Genomic DNA, 21,299 nt, shown 5'->3' on the forward strand with positions numbered 1-21,299 from the left:
TGGTAGGATAAGTGATTTTTTATTTTTTATTGCAGCCTGGACATTTTGGATATCACGATACTATGGATCCTATTTAAAGCTTTGGCTTCAGCTGGCTTTATTTGACACTGGTCCATAGGAAAAGAGAGGCGCCACCTCCCCATCGCCAGGTGGCAGTAGAAGTCCAGGCCCTCTCTGTGGCCTCTGGTGGCACTGTGGGGGGAGGAGCTCCTCGTTATTGCTTGGGGGGGAGCAGGAGGCCTGGTTCCCCGAGGCTTTGGGGGGCCTCCTTACTGCTCGCCACACCCCCCACCGACACCAAAGGCTTCCACTCTGGTGGGGATCAGACATAGTCCTCATTTTCTCATAAAATAAAAATGATTTTAAAAGCTTCATTTCCGTTTTCACAGTATTTTCATGTTTTATAATTCACATACTGTGTGGTCATAATTTGTCAGTGGGGAAGTAGAAAGCTGTGCATAGGTCGTCACTGGGACACTCCCGGAAACGCCACACAGCTGCTCTGGTCACTTCTCCTTTTCCTGTAGCCTGGGAACTAAAATTGTACGGTGACCTTTTCTTGTCCCTGCCGTCCCCTCGAGGCCTTTTTGACCTTCGTCTCTGACATTGAACTTGGCTGCCATTGTTTATGTCCCCATTGGTCGGTTAGTTTCTGGAGTACACCGATACAAAAAATTAATAACCTAGATCCTGCCAGTGGATACTATAATTCTTTTCAGTCACTTTTCGTTGTCTTGCATAGCGTTTTGTCTTTTCATGGAAAGCAGGATGCTTTCTGTGAGGAGTAAGCATGTCAATGCGTATGTGCCGGACGCTGTCACATGTTCTTTAAAATGAGCTCCCACAATAGCCCATTTGCAGATGATGAAAATTGTACTGCATAACCCCAAATCACTTAATTTAGAATGCTTCGAGATATCATTGTAAGTATGCATAGACTTCAGTGAGATTTTAAGATACCTTGTCATCTAAGAGATAGGTGATGTTTTATAAATTCTACGTATAGGTGAGTCAAATCTAAGGGTGTATTTTTAATTCCTTGCCCTATTAGTATTGTTTTATTTTTAAAAGAGTTTTCCTGTAGGCTAATTTAAGTTATTTGATAATTCTCTTAACTTGAGCAGTGGCACTGGGGACAGGACAGATAGACTTCTTTAAAAGTTGGAATGAGTTTGTAATTAAGAATCAACTTTTACAAATTGCTTATTTGCCTTTCGATCTAGCAGCCTTTCTTTATATGTTTTGTAAAGCGTTTGAAAATCTCTTTTAGGTAGGTAGCCACCCAAGCTCCCGGAAGGAGGTTCGCGATCACATGCAGGAGTCTTTCTTAATGCAGCCCGAGGTAAGCAGGAGCGCAGCTGGGGCCCAGGCCCCACCGTTGCGTGGGCCACTGCTGGTTCGCTGGTTCCCTCCCTGAGTACCTGGGACTCAGCTCCACGCCGCTGCCGTAAAGCAGAGGCTGTGGTGAACTGTGTCGCCGGAGTTTGTTGGTTCCCCAGTGCATAAAAAAATTACGTTATACTGGCTGTAGTCTATTAAGTGTGCAGTAGTGTTATGTCTAAACACAGGGTACCTGCCCTAATTAAAAAACATTTTCTTGCTGAACATGCTAGCCATTGCAGCCTTCAGTGATCTTTTTGCTGGTAGAAGGTCTTCAATTTGTAAAAAGCTCTATAAATCTTAATAAAATGAGGCATGCCTATCTATTAAAATTTATGAACTTAAAATATATCAGATGATTGTTTTCTTACTTTACCTCTAAGATATACACGAACTTTTTCTTTCACTAAATTTTACGTGTCTTGTGATAAGCTCATTTTTTATATTGTTAAAAAGTTATTTTCAGATATAATTTTTTAGTGCACACTACCTTGTCCACGGTAGGCACTCAATTATAGGTTATAAAAGTCCCTCTCCTCATTAACCAGTGTCACCCCAATAAATTTAATTAAAAAAAAAAAGTCCCTTTCTTTGGTGCCTACTCGAAAGATTTAAAAAAAAAAAAAACCCTTTCTTTCAAAATCATTTCCAAATCTATATTCCCATTAATCCAAGTGAATAAAGCGGTACATGAGTAATAAACGCACACGGTCAGGACAGGTGTGACGGTGGCCCTGTGACCACCGCGAGGGTGTCCTTTGATGTGGTGCTGCCAGCTGAGTGAGCTGCAGCCTTCCTCACGTCCGCCCACTGATGTCCCTTACAGCAGAGGGGACACGTCGCGGCTTGTCTGGGGCCCGTATAATCCAGGGTCGCAGGCCGTCATATCACTTAAAACTTTTTCATTTTTCCCCTCTTTTCTTTGGAGACCCCAATTCCAGATACATTAGACTTCCTGCTAGGGTCCTGTGATCACGGTGGCTCTGTGATTTAGTTTGTTCTTTTCTTAGTCTCTTTTTCCTTTCTGCTTCATTTGGAGAGTTTCTGATGTTTTATCTTTAATTTTACTAATCTTTTACCTAACAAAATTAAATGCAGTGTATTTTTCATCTCGGATCTTGTGTCATGTCTAGATGTTCCATCCGAGTCTCCTGTTCTCTGTTCTTTGCCCCGTTACGTTCATGATTTCTGCTGCTGATTTTGACTATGTATCATAGCTCTTTCAACATCTTTACTGTTTTCACATCTATCGTTTCTAGATCTCTTTCTACTGCTTGATTTTTTACTTTCATAGAACAAGTTATTCTGTGCACTGTTTAACAGTCTTTGTTTCCTGCCCTTCATCTAGTTTCCTAGTTGCTAAAGATGGGGGTGGGGGAGTGAAAGCTGGTCTCCGTCACTCCATCGGGCTGGGGCGGGCGTCCCGGCTGCTCTAATCGGGAGTGGTGCCCCAGCCCCTCCTTATCTCTCAGGCCTGACCCATCTGAGTCCCCTGGGACGCTGCTGGCCTGCCCTCAGGCTGCTCCGCTGCTCTCCCAGCCTCGGGCTGATGGAGCGCACCTGTCGGCACGGACGCCCTCGCAAGGGCGACTGTGCCTGTGCAGTGTCTTCCTCAGTGTCAGCCCCGGGACTGTGTGTTAACCCGGTTCGCTTGTTAAAGCTGTGGCTGTCAGGGCTCCCCAGGGACCGTTGCTACTTTTCCGTCTGTATTTAGTAAGTTTTTTGGGGGGATATATTATACTGTGTAAACATCCTGTTGCTCAGCAGACTTTACCCACTATTTTTGGCATCCATGGTCAGTTAGAAAAAATTTTTAATTAGAAATAGTAGATGTGTGTCGAAGGAAAAATTATAAACTATGCAGTAATGAAGAAAGTAACATAAAGTGGTATATACATTTTTTGGACTTTTTCTCTGCATACACATCTTGCGACATAAAGAGCTCTACTTTTAGGGTTTTATTGAATAAATGAAGTGTAAGTTTTACTTGAATATATCTCTTAATCTTCACGTACTGTAAAAATGAGTGCTAGATCCTGTCGTTGTCGACGTTCCTCACCTCTGCCTCTGATCCGGGCTCTTGACTGTTTGCAGCGTTTGATGGCCTTAGTCGTGTGGGCGCGCCAGTTCTCAGAATGGCATCGAATGCGTAAGATACGACATTCGTGCTCACGGCCAGAGTCAGTTAAGAGAGTTATCAAGTCATTTAAAAATTTTCAGATGTCATATGTATGCTTCGTGAATACACTAGGTTAGGAGATAGTATGGTTCATAACGACAGTGCTTTCTGAAGTAATGTGGAACGTGATGATATAGCGAGCTGTCTGCCAGTACGATGTAAAAAACTGGGGATTTTTTTTTTTTTTTGGACAAAGTCATAGGTTCTGCTAAAGCTCACGTGGTTTGTCGCTTACAATCAGAATGAAACAGAATGCCACGTTTCAGCTAGACGTTAATGAATGGAAAGGTAATTTTTTTCTATGCAGTGCCGTGGACCCAAGTCAAGTTTAAGTTGTATTTGAATGTGACAAGGAAGTAGCCTCCGTGCCGGCCAAGTCTTGCTGCCCATGCCCTGGGTTAGATGTGCAGCTGCAAGACCATTAAACCCGTCTCTCTCGAGCGCCTGCTCAGGTCGTCTGCTCGCTTAGTCAAATGTACTAAGTGAAATAAAGGTGTTACCTACACATGAAAGGAAAAATAACAGCAACTTTTAAAATCACGTGATGGTCAGTTTTGATATTCCTCTGGAATGGGTTAAAATTAAAATGTGAGGCACCATTTTCCAATAAGTAGACTGAAAATGAGCCAGTTTTTCATAAACTGGCTCATATTTACGTTTAACACTACCAGTATCTCGTATCCATCAGTTCTGCCTCATTTTTTTGCACCAAATTCGTAAGTGGGTCTATTTTTCTCCATGCCCGAATGGGGGCTGCATTACTTGTGAACTCGTTCCATTTAATTTCATTCCTTTAAATCACATAGTACACGTTCACAGGATGCATTAAATTTGAACGTGGTTGTCCCCATTATTCACATGTGAAGCAGAGAACATGGCACAGGCTTTTTTTTTTTTTTTTTTTGCTAATGTTCTTCCATTAAGTGGGTCCTTTTTGTTTTTTGAAGTCGTGGTCATGATAAAAGCAGCTATGTTAAAATATTTTCAGTATTAACGGTTCTGTCTTCCTGATAGTGCTTCCTCATTCTCTTCAGATAAAAGTATTCGTCCGTGTGACCAGTTGCTTAGCGCCTTGTTTTCTTGACCCAATTCAACTGGTCTGCTTTTTATCGGTACGTCTTAAAACTTGATAATTAACCATTCTGCCCATAAAATCATTTCAACTTGAAAGATGTTTCTAATAAATTTAAAAAATCTAATCCAAGATTAGATTGGACGGTTAGACTTCATTCACTGGATTATTGGTGGAGCAGTTCTGTGTCGAGGCTGCTGCGTGGTGGTCTTGTGCACGCACGTGCCGCGAGCAGCTGTTTGTCTCCGTGATCCTATGACACAGGGTGGGGGGTCCTGGTGTTTTTAGGGTTCCTGACTTGTGTGGTGGTGTCGGATTTTCAACATTCTTTTATCTTCCTTTGTTTCATCGATGTATTTTCTTTGATCTTTTCCCCAATATAAAATCGAAATCATTATACAGGCCTCAGGAGAACATGTTCTCATTCCAGACACAGCCCAGAGCGTTCTCTCCTGTCGCTCTGACTTTGGGGGAGTCGTAATTCGACTGAATAGATTTTTATTTCTTCCTCATTGTCATTCCTTTGATCGATAAGTATATTTCTTTTTGGAGCCTATCAGAGATCAAAGAATGGGTTGATTTCCCCTTTGAAAAATAAAACTTAGGGCTCCTTTAAGTGTTACTTGAGTAAATGAGGAATAAGGCAGCATGGGTTATTTTTTATGCTACAAAGATGAATGTAACGTGCCTTCCTGGCACGGCACGGAAATAGCTGTATTCTCCCCCCTCTTTTATTTGTCGTATGCTGAGAAAGTTGGATTTTCTCCTCTTTTTTTGATGTTGCTGTTAGTTATTTGTTTTCAGTTATTGTTTATACTCCAGTTTACTGCCTTTATTTTCTGAAGTCCTTTGGTGCTCGTGAAGTTTATGCACGCAACTTTATTTTTGGCCTGATTGTCATCTTCCCTGACATCTGTTTATTCATCCATCCATGGAACATCTTGAGGCCTTCTTATATGGTCACACTGTATTAGATGCTGCCAGGTATGCAGATGAGTACAACGACCTCAGCATCAGATGGGAAGATGGATACGGTTATTTTGCAACACGATAAGTGATATTCGATTTAACTGATTATGACAGTTCTGTAACCACTCAGAAGAGAGCTCAAATAAAAGTTGCTCTAAAAGGCTTGCCTTTCCTTATGTTCGATTTCTAATTGTGACCATCAAGTAGATTTTTTAATACAAACACAGCAGTTCATTCGAGTTGTGTTTTTGTCAGACCGTATAGTTCAGTGATGCTGCTTTTGCCTAGTACCTTTCAAAGTGTGCTTCCTTTTCCTACCTTCATATGTTTGACCTCATTTCTTTGAATTACATCAGTGTTGGCAAATCCTCACCCTTGGCAGAAGGATCGACTTCATTATTATCTATTGACTAATGATTAACTTTAGTTATAACTAATAGCCAAAAAACTTTTTTCAAATTTTGTGTTATTAGTTTCAAGTATATAGTACATTGGTTAGACATTTATACAGTTTATAAAACGATCCCCCTTAATTGCTCCTCTCCGCTGCCCAAAATCATCTCGAATGAAGTTTTTTTTTTTAATTTAAAAATACTTATTTTTATATTTTGTTGGGGTTGAATAAGATTCTAAATGTAGGAAGTAGGTGGTGAATCAGTTTTAAGAGTCGGTCCAGAAGTGCGAGGAGCAGCAGCAGCTCGGTGGGGTGCGTGATGAACAGCTTCAACTACTTCCCCGAAGAACCGTATTCATTTGATGATCAAGGCTTACATTTTTAGGTCCATTTCATCTCTTCTGTCTAATGACTAAGGAGTGTGCCCTTATTGTAAACAGAACACTGTGCCTTTCTTTGATAAATTAACAGAGGAAACAGTTTTTGAAGGTGACCTAGCGGAGATCGTCTCCTGTGTTCGAACCTCATCCAGCTGCATCGCTCGGAACAGCCTGCGTCCCCATGGGGACTTGGCTCCCTAAGCCCGAGTCAAGATTAACGGGATTGTTTTGCAGAGAGAAAAGGTGTCATGAAAAATAACAATTTTTTTTTTCTAGGTGAATTGCGGTTCTCTTAATTATCTTTTTCTGTTTCAAATTTTAGAAATACGGAAAACTGACCACTTGTACCGGCTGCCGAACGCAGTGCAGGTTTTTCGACATGACGCAGTGCATCGGCCCCAACGGGTACATGGAGCCGTACTGCTCCACGGCCTGCATGAACAGCCACAAGACCAAGTGCGCGCGGTCGCAGAGTGAGTCTGGGCGTGCGGGGCGGGCGGCGGGGCCCAGGGCCTCCACGGCCCGCCGCCCTGTCCTCTACCTGGGTCGCGGTGCTCGTTTTAGCCGCATGAACTTTATTAGCATGCCAGACTCCCTCACCGAACACTTTTTAATGGTTTGGATCATTTCATATTTCTTTTAATTTTTAAATTATTGAAGTTCTATCCACGTCTGTGTTCTCAGCTAACACCGTTTTTCATGCGCACGTGATTAACTCCAAGATCGTCTCATGTATCCGCGTGCGTTTTAGAGACGTCACATCAGACTCTTTTGTGACAGTGTTTTTTAAGGTGTAAATAATCTTGGAAATTTATAAGAGGGTAGTTTACAGAAGGTTCTGTTAAGAAACTTTTCTGAGGTCAATTAAGACATTTTTAAAAGACTCATTACTTCATAGACAAATCAGATCTGTGCCTCTTCTCTCCTAGGTTTGGGAATTATTTGCCATTTTTGTAAGCGAAACTCTTTACCTCAGTATCAAGCCACAATGCCTGATGGAAAACTGTATAACTTTTGCAATTCCAGCTGTGTGGCTAAATTTCAGGTTTGTTATTTATTTCGTTTAACCCTCACCTCCAGTAAAATGTACATAGAAAATGCACAGTGTTCTACGCTTTATCTTTACTTACGGTGCTTTGTTTTTAGTTTGTCGAGGGTCAGGTTGGGGTGGAGGTTTAGAGTCGCAGGAGACAGCTGCAGCTGCTCTCTCCTTAGCTCGGGTGCTCTAATTGACCTTCCATTGTGTCTCTGATCTAGACTTGGAAGGAAAATAAATACAACTGAGCTCAGTGCCTGATGTATAGCACTTTCTTAATAGGTGGTTTGAATAACATCGTGTGACTCGTAAAGGAATTCTGTTGTGCGGAGGGCGCAGGAGTATTTAGCCTGGAAGTGGGGAGCATAAGTGCTGTCTTCGTATAACAGAAATAAGCCAGCTGACGGGGGACGGAACTGTAGTCCGCCCTAATTTAATACAGGATCAGTTCCGGGGAGACAGTTTTCACTTGGGTAGGTGACGTTGGCCTTCAAAGCTGGCATATGGCAAGTCTCAGAAGACAGCAGTACTGGACATGTGCAGACTTAAGCCCGCCGACCACTAGGAGGGACAGTTTAGAGGGGACTTAGTGTGGTGACGTGCTACATAGGCCTCCCTGCCGTGGGTGAACATCTCAGGGTATTACGTAAAAGCTCCAACCAGCGTCCAGGCCATGCTCCGTGAGCTCGTTTGTCCAGCAGCTGCGTTGCAGGCACCGCCCTCTGTGTTAGTTTACTTAGACTGAAAACGCAGTCTCGAGTATGTTATTGTGACTCCAGCAGTTATTAGCCTTTAAGCTGAGGTGGTTTTGAATCCGGCTGAATGGTTTTTGTTATCGTTATATCCTCAACTGAGCTTAGGTGACAAACCGCATTGAAGACAAACCTTTTGCTTTGGAAGCTGGGATCGTGGCCATTGCTATATCCTCAGCGCGGTAGACATCACTTGGGACTAGAAATTAAGGCATGAGGATTGATTAGACGTGCGGAGGGCAGGGTCTTTGGCGTGCTGCTGGTCAGATTACACCTTCATTCCTTTTTGATGTTGGGTAAATGAAATGTTAATTGAAAATATATTAACCACTCTTCTCTTTTGATTGCAACGTGTATTGCCCATGGTTTCGATGAGGCCATTTGTGTATGAACGTTGTGTCTTAAAGACACGCTTAAGTTAGACTCTTGCTCCTGAGGAGTGCGCCCCCATCAGTCTGTCCGCAGCCTCATCACTTTGCGACTGCGCGAAAGTAACGCAAGGCTGACAAACAACAAAGCAGCATTTTTCCTCATTCCTTCTTTATCTTAAAGCAAACCATTAGATGTTTTTCCATTTCAGAGTAAGATGACAGGATGGCTTTCATTTGTTTTGAAAAATAATGGACTTTAATTTTTTGGAAATACTAAGGGTAATGTTGGTGGTTTTTATTTAAAAAACATATTTACTCGATAGTTACTGTCCTAAATCTGCAGGTTTTATTTTTTCGTGTGTCGAACGACGTATGCAGAAGTTTAAAAAATGATAAAGGTGTTTTCCTCCCTCCGCTGCCACAGTGAAAAGATTTTATCAAGTATTCGTACATTCAGAATATTGCGTAATGTAGTAATACGGATTAAAGAATGAAAATTAAACATCAATAATGTACTCACCTACTCAGATTAGGGCAAAACTTTTAAAGCCCATATATGCTTCTATCTTTTTATATTCTGTAAATTGTTTTACGTAAATTCCTGGTATCAGCACTAGTTTATAAATCTTTCCCCCCAACTTTGTGTAAGAAACGATCAGTTTTAAAAAGTAACACAGGCAGTTTTTTTTTTTCCCTGATGGACTTGGAGAGGAAGCGTCGGCCGCAGCGTGCAGCAGTGAGTTAGCTGTTCGGCTGCGCGCCGGGCGCCGAAGACGCTTATTTACTAACTAGTTCAGGACCAGAGCAAACAGCCTCACTAGTTTTGTTTACGTTTTCTTAAAGAAAAAAAAAAAATCTGGATTGGTATTTTGTTTTTCCTTTTTCATATATTTTAAGATTAGTAATAGTCCTGTAGTAAAAAATGAATTTCAGGTTCATAGAACTTAATATACTAGCATACTTTTTAAAGATAAAATTCAGAAATGCGATTTTATGTGAATAAATATTTAAGCAAAATACGTATTCTTTTTCTGGACCTAGTTGATACTTGACATTTGTCACGAATGAAAATTCTGAAATCCGTCTCGGACTCAGTATGTTTTGTTCTTTGTTCTGTTTCAGGCGCTAAGTATGCAGTCATCTCCAAACGGCCAGTTTGTAGCTCCAAGTGATATTCAGTTGAAATGCAACTATTGCAAAAATTCCTTTTGTTCAAAGCCAGAAATCCTGGAATGGGAGGCAAGTGCTGTTTTGTCGTGTTGTTTTCTGGCGCGGCAATCAGGGTCTGGTAGAATGACCGTGGCATTTCCATCCGAGAGTCAATTTCTGAGCAGATAAGGGTCCGTTTCTCAGATTTTGTGATGAGTGTTTACCTATGCGGCAGTGGCACTTACAAACGATCTGTTCCTTTTTAAGTAAAATAAAGAATTACTGAAGTCACAGTCACCGTATATTGTGCTCATGATCGTGTGCAGAGTGTCACTTTGTTTAGCATGTACCTGGAGCATCTGTCTGTAGTGTTTCCCCATTCCCCACTGTCCTTATGAATATTTTCTGTGAACTCTAATATCTTGTATTGCCTGCTACCTGTAAGATAGAATCTGGTAGTCGCTTACTGTGTTGTCATTTAATGTTTCATAATTGCATTTTAATAAAAAAAAATCTTCATTTAAAATTTCTCCAATTACAGTTGACATTCAATATTACTTTAGGTTAGTTTCAGGTATACAGCATAGTGGTTAGACATTCTCATACCTTACGAAGTGATCCCTCTGCTTAGTCTGGTACCCACTGGACACCGTACACGGTTATTCCAATATCAGTGACTGTATGGCTTGTGCTGTACCTTGCATAATTCGAATCTGAATTTGTTTTCCCTTTCTCACCAGTTTATTAGTTTACTTTTTGCCATTACCAGAAGCAGCGCTCATTAGCTTTGGCGGCAGGGCGGGGTGGATGAGTGGGTGCCACCGTGGCCGGTGGCCATAGCCGCGCATTGCCGTTTTGAGCAGCGTTCGTCCGCGGCCATCCTCTCTCTCACCTGCCGTGGGGGCAGAGACGTGTGCTGGCCCAGGTGGCCGTGACCCACCCGCACCGGAGGGTCTGGCAGGTCTTGGGCAGAAGGTGGCGGGTACGGTCTCTGAAGGACGTTAGAAGTCGGGAGTTTCACCGTGTTCGCACCTCAGTCCCTAGAAAGCTTTGTAGTGACTTTTGGTCGGTGCGGTTTCAAGAACCTTCGGACTGGGCGTCCTTGGTCATCGGCACCCAGTGGTATTCTCGGTGACTGAGACCCTCTGATAAGTCGTAGTAGGAAGACGGTTGCAGGCCCGGGAAGGAGGAGTAAAGGAGCAGGGTGGGGGGCAGGCACCCCAAGCAGCACGCAGAGCGGCGTCCCCTCGGAGACGGAGGTCTGCACGGACTGCGTGCTGGTGACACGCTGGGTGGGGCGGGCCCCCTGCCACCTGCACGCCGGCCCCGCAGGCCCCGCAGGCCCCGCTGGCTCCGCAGGCTCGTCGCTGTGCTGCTCTCTGTCATGTGGGTGCGGGTGCCGGGACGGAGTAAGAAACACCTCAGACAGAGCGGGAGCCGAGCCTGTCCCCAGGGTAGGGGCGGGCGCCCCGTGTGTCCTGCTCAGGTCCATGGTGGCAGTTTCACTGTGGCTTTCCCGCCCAGGGTCGTGTGTCCGCGGGGGCCCCTTCCCATCGGGACTGCCCCGCCCCGCCCTGCGAGCTGCTTCGCGACCCCCCACCTTCCTTACCGTGGTCCCCGGGCTGTCTCGGCTCCTGTTGGGGCTGGTATAGACCTTGTCGCATCCTCCGCAGCTGCCCAAGCCTCCAACTGTGCTGCCCGGCTGCGTGTTTGACAGGTGTCCCGGCTTCTTTTGGGGCTGGGAGGACCGAGTGATTGCCAGGCCTCCCTTCAGGGGACCCCGCCGTCCCCAGCTGCACAGGGCCCGTGCCGGCTCTGGGTGGCGCTCCCCAGGCGCGGGTGGCGGGTGTGGGGTCCCGCCTACCTGACTGTACCCAATGAAGAAGGCGTCTTTTAGAGGGAAACTCTCATAATCCTCAGACTTCTCGTCTCCTTTGCTGTCATCCCGCCATCCCTGTCGCCAGGGCCCCGGGGACGTAGTGCTCTGGAGCTCGGTGGGGCTGTGCGTTCGCAGGCTCGGTGTCTCGTCTGTCGGACGCGTAGCCGCAGGGACAGTGACCCTGAGTAGGCGAAGGCGTTGGCGTCGGTCCGCCGTCGCGGCTGGCTTTCTCGCACCGTCGCCGTGAGGTGTGTGCCTGACGCTCACGCGGCTCCCTTTGCGTTTAGAGCAAAGTGCACCAGTTCTGCAGCCGGGCGTGCGCCGACGACTACAAGAAGCTGCACTGCATCGTCGCCTACTGCGAGTACTGCCAGGAGGAGAAGACCCTGCACGAAGCCGTCAGCGTGTCCGGCGCCAAGAGGCCGTTCTGCAGCGAAGGCAAGTGCGCGTCCTTCCGCCAGAGCGTGTCCAGGCTGTGGCCGCGGCGTCGCGAGGAGCCGCGCGGTGTGGGTGTGGCTGTGGCTGAGCAGAAAAGGTGAAGGTGCTTTTCTACCGACTCGCTTGGTTAAGAACGTGGGTGGCCCGTTTCTCCATTCCAGGAAGCGTGAGGGCACAGTAAGAGCGTGACCGTGTCGCTTGTCAGCGTGCAGACCGGATCTGACGGTCGGCGTGGACGTGAAGCGTTTCCCAGGGGCGCCCGTCGCTGCCCCGCGTGCCCCGCGTGGCATCACTGCAGCGCGAAAATGTGTTTAGGTTTTCAGTTTGGGATTCCGGGGATTCGTTGGTTTCTGCCGGAGCGCACTCGGGAGTCCTCTGTCCCCGTTCACAGCGTTTTCGTTGTGCTGGCGCCGGGCGGCAGACTCCAGGCCCGGTTCTGACGGTCCGGAGGTGGGAACCCGGAGTGTAGCTGTGGCTTTGGGTCGGTGGCCGCTCCTTTCCCCCAGAAGTCCCGCTCTCGCTCTGAGCCGGCTTCCTCTTTCTATGCTTTCCCTGGTCCCGGGCACTGAACTCCCAGCTTTCCAATGTGCTGTCCTCGTCTAGTCATTTCCAGTCCGTTTTCTTTTGTCCTGGATCCACTTTCTCTGTGGATTTCCGCTGTGAGTTATTGGCAAGAAAAAGGTCGTTAAATGCCAGCAGTAGGGAGTGGCAGTGGCACTGGATGACGGGTCCGTGCCCCTGGGCCTTGGGCGTGCCCTGCACAACTCCACGCGGAGCCCGCGTGCAAGGGGCGCTGCTTATAAACCAGGGCCCTCCTTTTCGTGGGTGTGGCTGGTATGTTTCCCCTGGGATGAAAGGTAACCACGTTTCCCGTTAATGGAAAGTGACATAGTGTTCCACTGAAAAGGTTGTTTCTGAGTTTATTTAGCTTTTCTTACACCTGCAGTTTTGTGTAGTGATTTTGTAGTGATTCCTAAGTCTGAATGTGTTGGCGTTGCTGGCTAAACAGGGGTCCCTAATCCCCGGGCTGCGGACAGTACCGGTCCGTGGCCTGTTAGGAACTCCACCTCGGGTCATCAGGTGTTTGAGTCTCATAGGAGCCCTGGTCCCTGAGGCCAAAAACGTTGGGGACCGCTGGGCTAACATGTCAGTGACCTTGTACCACGTGGATTTTACTAAACCGAATAGACAAGTAGCAGCAAATAGATAATAGATGTTTGAGAACATAATTTTAGTCAGAGGGACTTATAACTGTAGATGAGCAATAAAAGGTTAAAAAGGATGTGTCTTTTTCCTGTTTAATAATGTATTTTGTGTTTTCTCTAACTGCACCTAGTTCTGTGCTGGAACCTGTCAGAAATGACAAAACATATAGTACCCGGTACTACCATCAAAATCTAGTTAGGAAAGGAAAGCTAATAAAGGTAAAATATTAAAAATGTTTTAAAATATGGTTCGTAGTCATAGATTAATTGCCAAATAAGTTATATAAAAATAACTATTTGCCAAGTGAATTATATGTTAAAAATTGCAGTTCAAGTTCACCAGTGGGAAGGATCGCTTGAAACTGGCTTGACGAGGGCAGAGGGTGGAGGCGATGTCACCCCGCTCTCCGTTAAAGGACAGGCAGGAAGCTCGTCCTTACGTGGCGCAGCATGGGTAGAGCGTGGGGGTCGTCGAGCTCAGTCGTCGAGCTCAGAGATGTCCAAGGAGATATCAGTGAGACCGACGTGTCAGCCATGCAGCCGTGCGTGTGCACGGGGGCTGAAAGAAGCAGTTTACTGGAGAAATAGGATAGCGAAGCGTCTCCTCTGCACCAGGTGTTAAACCAGCCTCATTTCTGACCGAGACAAAGCGAGAAACCAGCTAAGTGCCCAATGGCCGAATATACCGCCTCGTGATACTGTTCCATTACTTAAATGCCCGTTTGGTGTGTTTCTGATACTCGAGCAAGGTTATAGTTAAGTAAAACAAGGTGGTGCTGAGACATTACTAGCTGCGAATGTCTTGGAACATTCGTTACTGGAATCCACGTGATATCTAATACAATACGCCATGTCCTGTTTGAATTTGCACAGGTCGGTTTTGATCGCAGTAGATTTCACAGGTTTGATCAGGAGCGAAAGAGGACTTAATATGTGAATTTATCGACACTTTGTGAAGCTAACGCTGTATTAGCCATAAGCTCTTCCGTACCTAAAACATTAGTTTTTTGACATGTTTTTGTTTTACTCTTCAAACCTCATCTTTTCCAGGCTGCAAACTCTTGTACAAACAGGATTTCGCCAGGCGTTTGGGACTGAGGTGTGTCACTTGCAACTACTGCTCACAGCTGTGTAAGAAGGGGGCGACCAAGGAGCTGGACGGCGTGGTGCGGGACTTCTGCGGGGAGGACTGCTGCCGCAAGTTCCAGGACTGGTACTACAAGGCGAGTGCCCCGGGGCGCGGGCGCCACCAGCGGGTCGTTCAGCGCGTTCCTCCGCACGCGAAGTAGCGTTTGACCCGGTTCCTAACTTGGGTGTTACCCAAAGCGAGGCTATTCCCGTATTTTCAGCGACGCAGCTTTTAACAACGTAGACGATTTCTCTAAAATTTATCGTGTCTCTGTTTCCCTAAGTGGCAATGTTTTTGATGACTAATCAGTGCTGAACTTTAGCAGCTAATTGTTTTGGATACTTAGGATGTGTTATAAAACACATTGTTCTTTTTTGCCTTTTTAATTGTGGATCTTGGGAGAGTTTCACATTGAAAAGACACAATACGAATCGATTGAGACCAAAACCATTTCATTTGAAACTATAAATTGTGTGTGTGTGTTGTGTGTGTGTGTGTGTGTGTGTGTGTGTGTGTGAGTGATTAAAATCTATGTCTAAAAAAGTTAAGATAAACCCCTTTTGTCCATTGGATCGGTTTCTCTCTGGATAAGAACACGCGTGGAAGTTTGGGCTTCGGTCAGGCAGATGTCACCCAAGGATAAGACACCAGCTCCTGGTCCGTGGCGTGCAGCCGTGTGTGTGCGGGCGGTCCCGAAGCACGTGAAGGCGGACGCCGGCCTGACCTCAGCATTGTGAAATACTGCTAAATGGTCCAAATGCGTAGAGTGTTATTTAGTTCACTTGGTGAGAATGACATTCTTGAATATCTGTAGCTGGAAATGGGAACTACCTTTTTTAAATAAGAAGAGGAAGGTACTTTCCAGGTCATCAGAGGTTGTTGAGGCCGAGTTGGGTGTACTTTTTAAGTTACTTCATCATCTTACTGTTGTTCGTGACTGATTTAATTAGAATTCAGGTTCAAATTTTAAAAATGCTTAGGACAAACATACTGACATCCTCTGACATGCATTCTTTTTTGTCTAAACCAGTGTCTTCTATTATAGACAGTAGCAATTTTGAGAAGTCACTCGGAGAGTATTACTTTTATGGCTTTAAATGCTCAATTTTAACTTGGCACACACAAATACATCTTTTTCTCCATTGTTGAGGAGGTTTTATTTTTGAAAATGTCAAATAGTCAAAGTATTTAGTGGTTACAGATATGGAAATTCCATTTTATTCTTACTATCCATTACCTATTTCACATTTATTTTATTGTTTGAGACAGAGTTGCTACCATGTGATAATGATTTTTCCCATCATTATATTATTATGCAAAATTCTTTCTGCCTAATTTTGTAATTCTGAGTCCAAAACTTTAATTTCTTAAAATAATCTTTCTTGGAGGATTTTGTTATTGGTCTCGCACAGTGCATTTGTTCCTCTGGCTTCTTTAAATGGATTCATTCAAATCCTGGTTTTTGTTTTTTTTTTTTTAAATATTAAAATTAAAATAGAGAAATCTTTTGGTTTCTTTTTGTATTTTTTTTTAGGGAAGCAAAGAAGTGTTCTTTAGCTAAAGACCACACTATTTTAGATGTTGGATTTGTTCCATTTTGCTGTTTATTTTAGAGGATAATTGTATCTAGTGTCATTTTACGTACAACGTTCAGCGGTGTGACTTCATGAGGTGGTGTATTTTGGAATGTGGAAGAATGTTACTGAAACAAGCAGTTATACTTACCTGTTTGCGTTCGCCGTCAGCCTTCTGCACAGTAGATACATATTCATTATTCTTCCTGATCCTGTTACAACCCAGCATGTTTTTCTGTAACACGCACGACAGCCTGACCACGTGCCGTCCTAATCTGAGGAGTGACGGGAAGAGCGTGTGGTCACTCGGTCGCGGTCTGTGAAGCCAGTGGGAGTGCCGACTTCCCCTGCAGCCGGTGGGTACCCCTGAGGCGAGGGCGGGTGGCCCGAGAACGGCTGTGACCCGTGCGCCTTCTGCTCACGTCGACTGCACGCCGCCCTGAAGCCCCTGCCACTCACCCGTCCTGAAACCGGTTAATCGAGTGCCTACCAAATTATGATTTTTTTGACCCTTTTCCCCCTTCCACTTTTTTAATTTTAAGAACTCAGAAATTTAGATTTTAGTCCATTAAATATGTGACCCTTACTAGTCAGTCCAAGTTTTATGAGAAAAACGATCCCCCCAAGAAAGTGCCTCAAGGAATCTCTGAAAGCAAGGAGCCAGTCCAGCTGCGAGCTCGCCTTCTTCCCGAGCGCCTGCTGCCTCCCCAGGAGCACGTGGGGCTCCCTCCATCTCTGTTCAGCGAGAGGCTGCCTGGACTGGAATCTGAGAAACTGGACGTTTTCATTGACTTTTTAAGTATTTACTATTATACTTTTAAAATTTCTGCAATTTTTTTTTTTTTGCTAACATGACATTTTTAATGATGTGTGTTTTGCTTTTTTGGGTTTTTAAATAATGATTTATTAAATACTGTCTCTTCTAAATTGGAATACAAAATCTGTTGAATCATGCAACCAAAATATGCTGGCAATAAATTTGATGTTTTTTCTTCTCCCAGATTACTCTTTAGAAGAAAGTAGATTTTACTTTTCCTCAAAATAAATGTTTCCAGGCATAATATGAACCCAGGTGGGAAGGATAGTTCTTTTGACCTGTGTAAGTTTAAAGTTTTGGAGAAAAAAGGACTTAGTATTGTAGTTGAGTAATAGTGAGGTGTTTGACCCACAGTGGAGATAATGCAGAAGGCCCACTCTTTGCCAAGAATACTACACAGTACTTCTTAAGAGAACCAGTAAGCCTTTCTTAAACTTTGCTTCAAATTATAGCTTTTTTACATAGGTTTTGCTTTGTTTCACAAACTAACAGTGGGTGGGTGGCAGTATTAAGCTCTTTAATGCAGAGATCCTGTGGGGTCTAATGGGCCTTAATCAAGTGAACACTTAACGTCTTAGTCAATCTTAGCTTTTATATAAAGGCGGGCAGAATGAAAAATGTTACTGGATATTTACTTTTTTTTGGTCTTAACTGCTAGAAATAATTGATTTTTTTCCAGAAACATTCTTTGTTTTTTGAAATTAATTTAGAAAGGAAATATCTAATCTTGTTTTAATATTGTGCTTTTGCGTAAACGAATAATTTATGTAATGCTTTGCATAGTACCCAGTCACCTACTCTTTATCACTGCATTTAAAAAAAATGAATCACTCTTTCGTACTCAGAAAGGTTACATTGGGGAATCATAAAGCATTGCTTTTTAAAGTGACTGTCAAATCCCGTTCGGTTTATGTTCACGATTCCCCGCCTCCCTGCAGAGTTCGGTGTGCTTGGTGTGATGGGGATCAGGTGGGTGGGAGGGTTACAAGGATGTGTATATATCTGCCACAAACGAGAAGTTGAAGTCGTCCAAGCAAAGTGAAGCTTTGGCATCAGTGCAGGCTGGATGACCTTTTGTCAGTTACTAGAGAAGAGATTCTTATGTTAATCGAGAGGTTGGATTACGGTTTTTGAATTTAGATGGTTTGAATCAGTGACTTACCTCCCCCAAATATCATATAATCCCCGATTTCCCATAGTCACAGGAAAACCGCTAAGTGGATGACGGCGTAGTGTTTTTGGCCAGAGACCTGGCGGCACTGGAGCTGAGCAATTTTGCGCCCAGGTGGCGTTAGGCTTTTGGGGCCTCCGCGGTCGGGAGGTGCTGGTGAGGCGTGACGGGCGGTCACTGGCGAAGCTCCCAAGTTGGCCGTCCTGTTTTTAGCTCGATTCCAAACCCTGCCAGGTCGTATGCATGCATGGCTGCGAAAGAAAAGCAGATGAACGAGAAAGGTGCACGGCCTTGGGCGTTTTGGTTATGGCATCAAACGTGGCGTCAGTTTCGAGTTCTGAGATGATTCTTTCATCCCGAAAAAATACACCCGTTTGTTGCCATCTGCACATTGGCAGTAATCTTGCTCCTTTTTGTCCGGATAGAGAGAACTCGTCTCCATTTGTTTTGAACCTTCTGGAAGAAAGGAGCTTCAGCGGTCGTTGCTACAAGACCCAAATGCCTGTAACCAATGTGCTGAAGTGGCTTCGTTGTTCAGGTTCCTCGGGCGGAACTACCTGAGTCCCGTGTCCCCAGCCTTCTCAGGCATGTGCGAATGGCAGCATCACCGCGGACTGAGGGTCTGGAGTGCACGGAGCGACTCCAGCAAGTTTCACGCAGATCGACACGGTTCAGGTGCCGCGTGGGTCTTGGAGCGTTTGCTTCCGTTAGGGTTCTGACTGTTCGCAGTCACTCGTTTTTATAACTTAGCATACTATTTTTTTTTTTATGACCCGAGTATTTTATTTTATAATTTGTAGTAAAATGCACAAACTCAGAGGGTACATCTCTGAGCACTTTTTTCCAGCTCTGTCGAGGTACCATTGACGAATAAAATAGTAACGTATTTAAAGGGTACGACGTGATGATCTCACGTGCACACATTGTGAAGTGGTATCGCAGGTGCCTTCGTGAGTGAGGGCACTTGCGACCTGCTCTCCGAGCAGCTTCCACACACGCAGCAGCTCAGCGTGCAAGGCGCAGGCTTCGGCTGGCTTGTTGGCGCCAGACCCTGTCTCTGCCATGTTAATGTCTGGCCTCGGACAGGTCACCGTGCCGATTTGGACCCTAGTTTGTGGGGATTGTGGGGAGTCGGTGTGAAGTGCTGACTTTGGTATCTCGGGTTCTCAGGGGACGAGGCGATTGGCTGTCGCTGCGCTTCCCATGTTCTCGCATGTTTGGGCTCAACGAGTAGAATGTTAAGCTTTCAGTTCCTTCCTTTGTCTTTTCTGGACCATTTTAATGGTGATTCGAAAGAGCAGTCTTTGGCTGGTGAGGATTTTACGTAGGGTCTTTTCATTACTGAGTAAACATGGCCTGGCTGATGTCCCGTGCTAATGTTAGCTCACCGCACAATGTCCGCAGCAGTATGCGAGTCGAGCTCACGAGTCTCTGGACAACAGATACGATGCTGGCATCACTTAACAGTCGTAGTTTATACTACAAATCTTCATTCGTTTAACATTTACTGAGCAGGAGAAATACGTGACCTGGTGAAAAAAGCCCGTGTTCTAACCTCGGGGTCTGCTGCCGTATGAGACCCATTTACCAACACAGTCGTTTGTGTGGTCCTGACTTATCCCCAGAACGCCTTCTGGGACATGAAGTGGGAGTCAGAATGCACGGTGTGAAACTGGAGAGTTTAGAATGAGGAGGGGCTGCAGTCGTGGTTGCGATGAGCTATAAAAGACTTAGTGTTTATTGCTTATCAAAACTTCTAAGTTAAACCAAAGGGTAATTTAAAAATTTTTAGTAATTCTACTCTAACTCGATCATAAATTATGAAATTTCTTTATTGCGAAAAGAACTGTTTGAAATTAATTGTTTTTATCTTTCGGTCCACTTAATGATCAAGATGTTAAGAAAAAGTGAAAAATGGGCAAAACCTAGGGAAAATGGGATTTCTAAAAAAAAAAAATCTGTGTCCAGATTATTGATTCACCATCATTAAAGTATAACTTGTTACATATGAATTTTAGTGGGTTTTATTTTGCATATTAAATTGTAGACCCATTAGGGCCGATGGTTTTCCTAGATGTAGGTCAGATTTTTGTATTAAAATATAATGGTTTTTAATTAATTGAAACAATTCTAAAACATGAAATTCTTCCTAAAATTAAATCAGTGTATTTATTAAAGCTCTTCACATTTATTATATGAAACGTCGAGAAACAAAAATACTTCGCGTTAACCTCTGTGATTTTCTCATCAACGAGCTTCAGAATTATTCGGGCCTTGTGTAACTTCTTTAAGTGGATGCGTGAAATCCGTTCATTAATCGGGTTTCAGTGCCCTACGACTGTGGGAGACTTCACCGGCATCTCACAGAACATTAAAATAGATCGTACCAGTTTGGTTTACCGGTGTTCACCCTTTTTGCTCAGGAGATCTCTGTAATGCTGGTCTCTGACTTCCGGTGAGCACTAGAAAGGGATTTTGACAGTTGGAAACGGCACATTTTTTTCCCCCACTTTTGTGGGTTTTACTGTGTGTTTACGATTTACGTTTCAAGTGTATCTTTATCGAACATCGCGCTGTGGCACCGGGAGCCCGCGCCTGACGTGCACCCCCCCACCCCACCCCGGCAGGCCGCGCGGTGTGACTGCTGCAAGTCCCAGGGCGCGCTGCGGGAGCGCGTGCAGTGGCGCGGCGAGATGAAGCACTTCTGCGACCAGCACTGCCTGCTGCGCTTCTACTGCCAGCAGAACGAGCCCAACATGACCACCCAGAAGGGGCCCGAGAACCTGCACTACGGTGCGTCCCGGCGGCCGAGCCCCGCCCCGCCCGGCTGCTGTTCATCCTGTTCTCCTTCAAATGTGGAATGCCGGTGAAGGAAGAGTCTAGTTGGGGGTGGAAAGAGCTAAACAGGATTATAACAACATTTCTAAGAAACCCCCCACCTGGCGTGCGCCATCTGTGATGTCGGATGGGAGCAGGTCGGGAGGGACGGGAAGCCCTTGAGAGACGGGGCTGAATTACAGGCTCCGCCTGAGAACGCGGAATTGCCCCCAAAGCAGTGTGGCTTCCTGAGGGGACACAGTGGGAGGAGAGTGAGTCCCGCTTACTTGGCTCTGCATTTCAGCTCTCAGATTTGATGTTCTTTACTCACAATTGCTTTTAAATTTTCTTAAGTAATTATTTTTTAAAAATTAATAACATTAGTAAGAAGTATAGATTTGGAAAATTCTGAACGAAGTGATATCTGTCTCATTTTCAATTTGTTTGTGTTTTTAGATCAGGGCTGTCAGACGTCCCGAACCAAAATGACCGTAAGTATTGCTGAAGCGAAGCGCTATGTACTGATTTTTATAATGTGGGGATAAAACAATAGTCAGTCCAATTTAACCTGATCGTGATAACTAAGG

General features: G+C 44.9%; 1 protein-coding gene across 1 annotated transcript in view; it reads left to right on the forward strand.

Moving 5' to 3' along the window:
- Positions 1–21,299, forward strand: part of ZMYM2 (zinc finger MYM-type containing 2) — an 80,793-nt gene that overhangs the window by 39,459 nt on the left and 20,035 nt on the right. The window contains exons 7-14 of the mRNA XM_039863414.1: positions 1,271–1,342; positions 6,697–6,847; positions 7,304–7,419; positions 9,656–9,772; positions 11,849–11,999; positions 14,255–14,427; positions 20,523–20,688; positions 21,169–21,247. Coding sequence (XP_039719348.1) covers positions 1,271–1,342; positions 6,697–6,847; positions 7,304–7,419; positions 9,656–9,772; positions 11,849–11,999; positions 14,255–14,427; positions 20,523–20,688; positions 21,169–21,247 — 1,025 coding nt within the window. The remainder of the gene's footprint in view (positions 1–1,270; positions 1,343–6,696; positions 6,848–7,303; positions 7,420–9,655; positions 9,773–11,848; positions 12,000–14,254; positions 14,428–20,522; positions 20,689–21,168; positions 21,248–21,299) is intronic.

This window comes from Pteropus medius, unplaced genomic scaffold (assembly GCF_902729225.1).
Source record: "Pteropus medius unplaced genomic scaffold, Ma_sr-lr_union100, whole genome shotgun sequence".
Lineage (NCBI taxonomy): Eukaryota > Metazoa > Chordata > Mammalia > Chiroptera > Pteropodidae > Pteropus > Pteropus medius.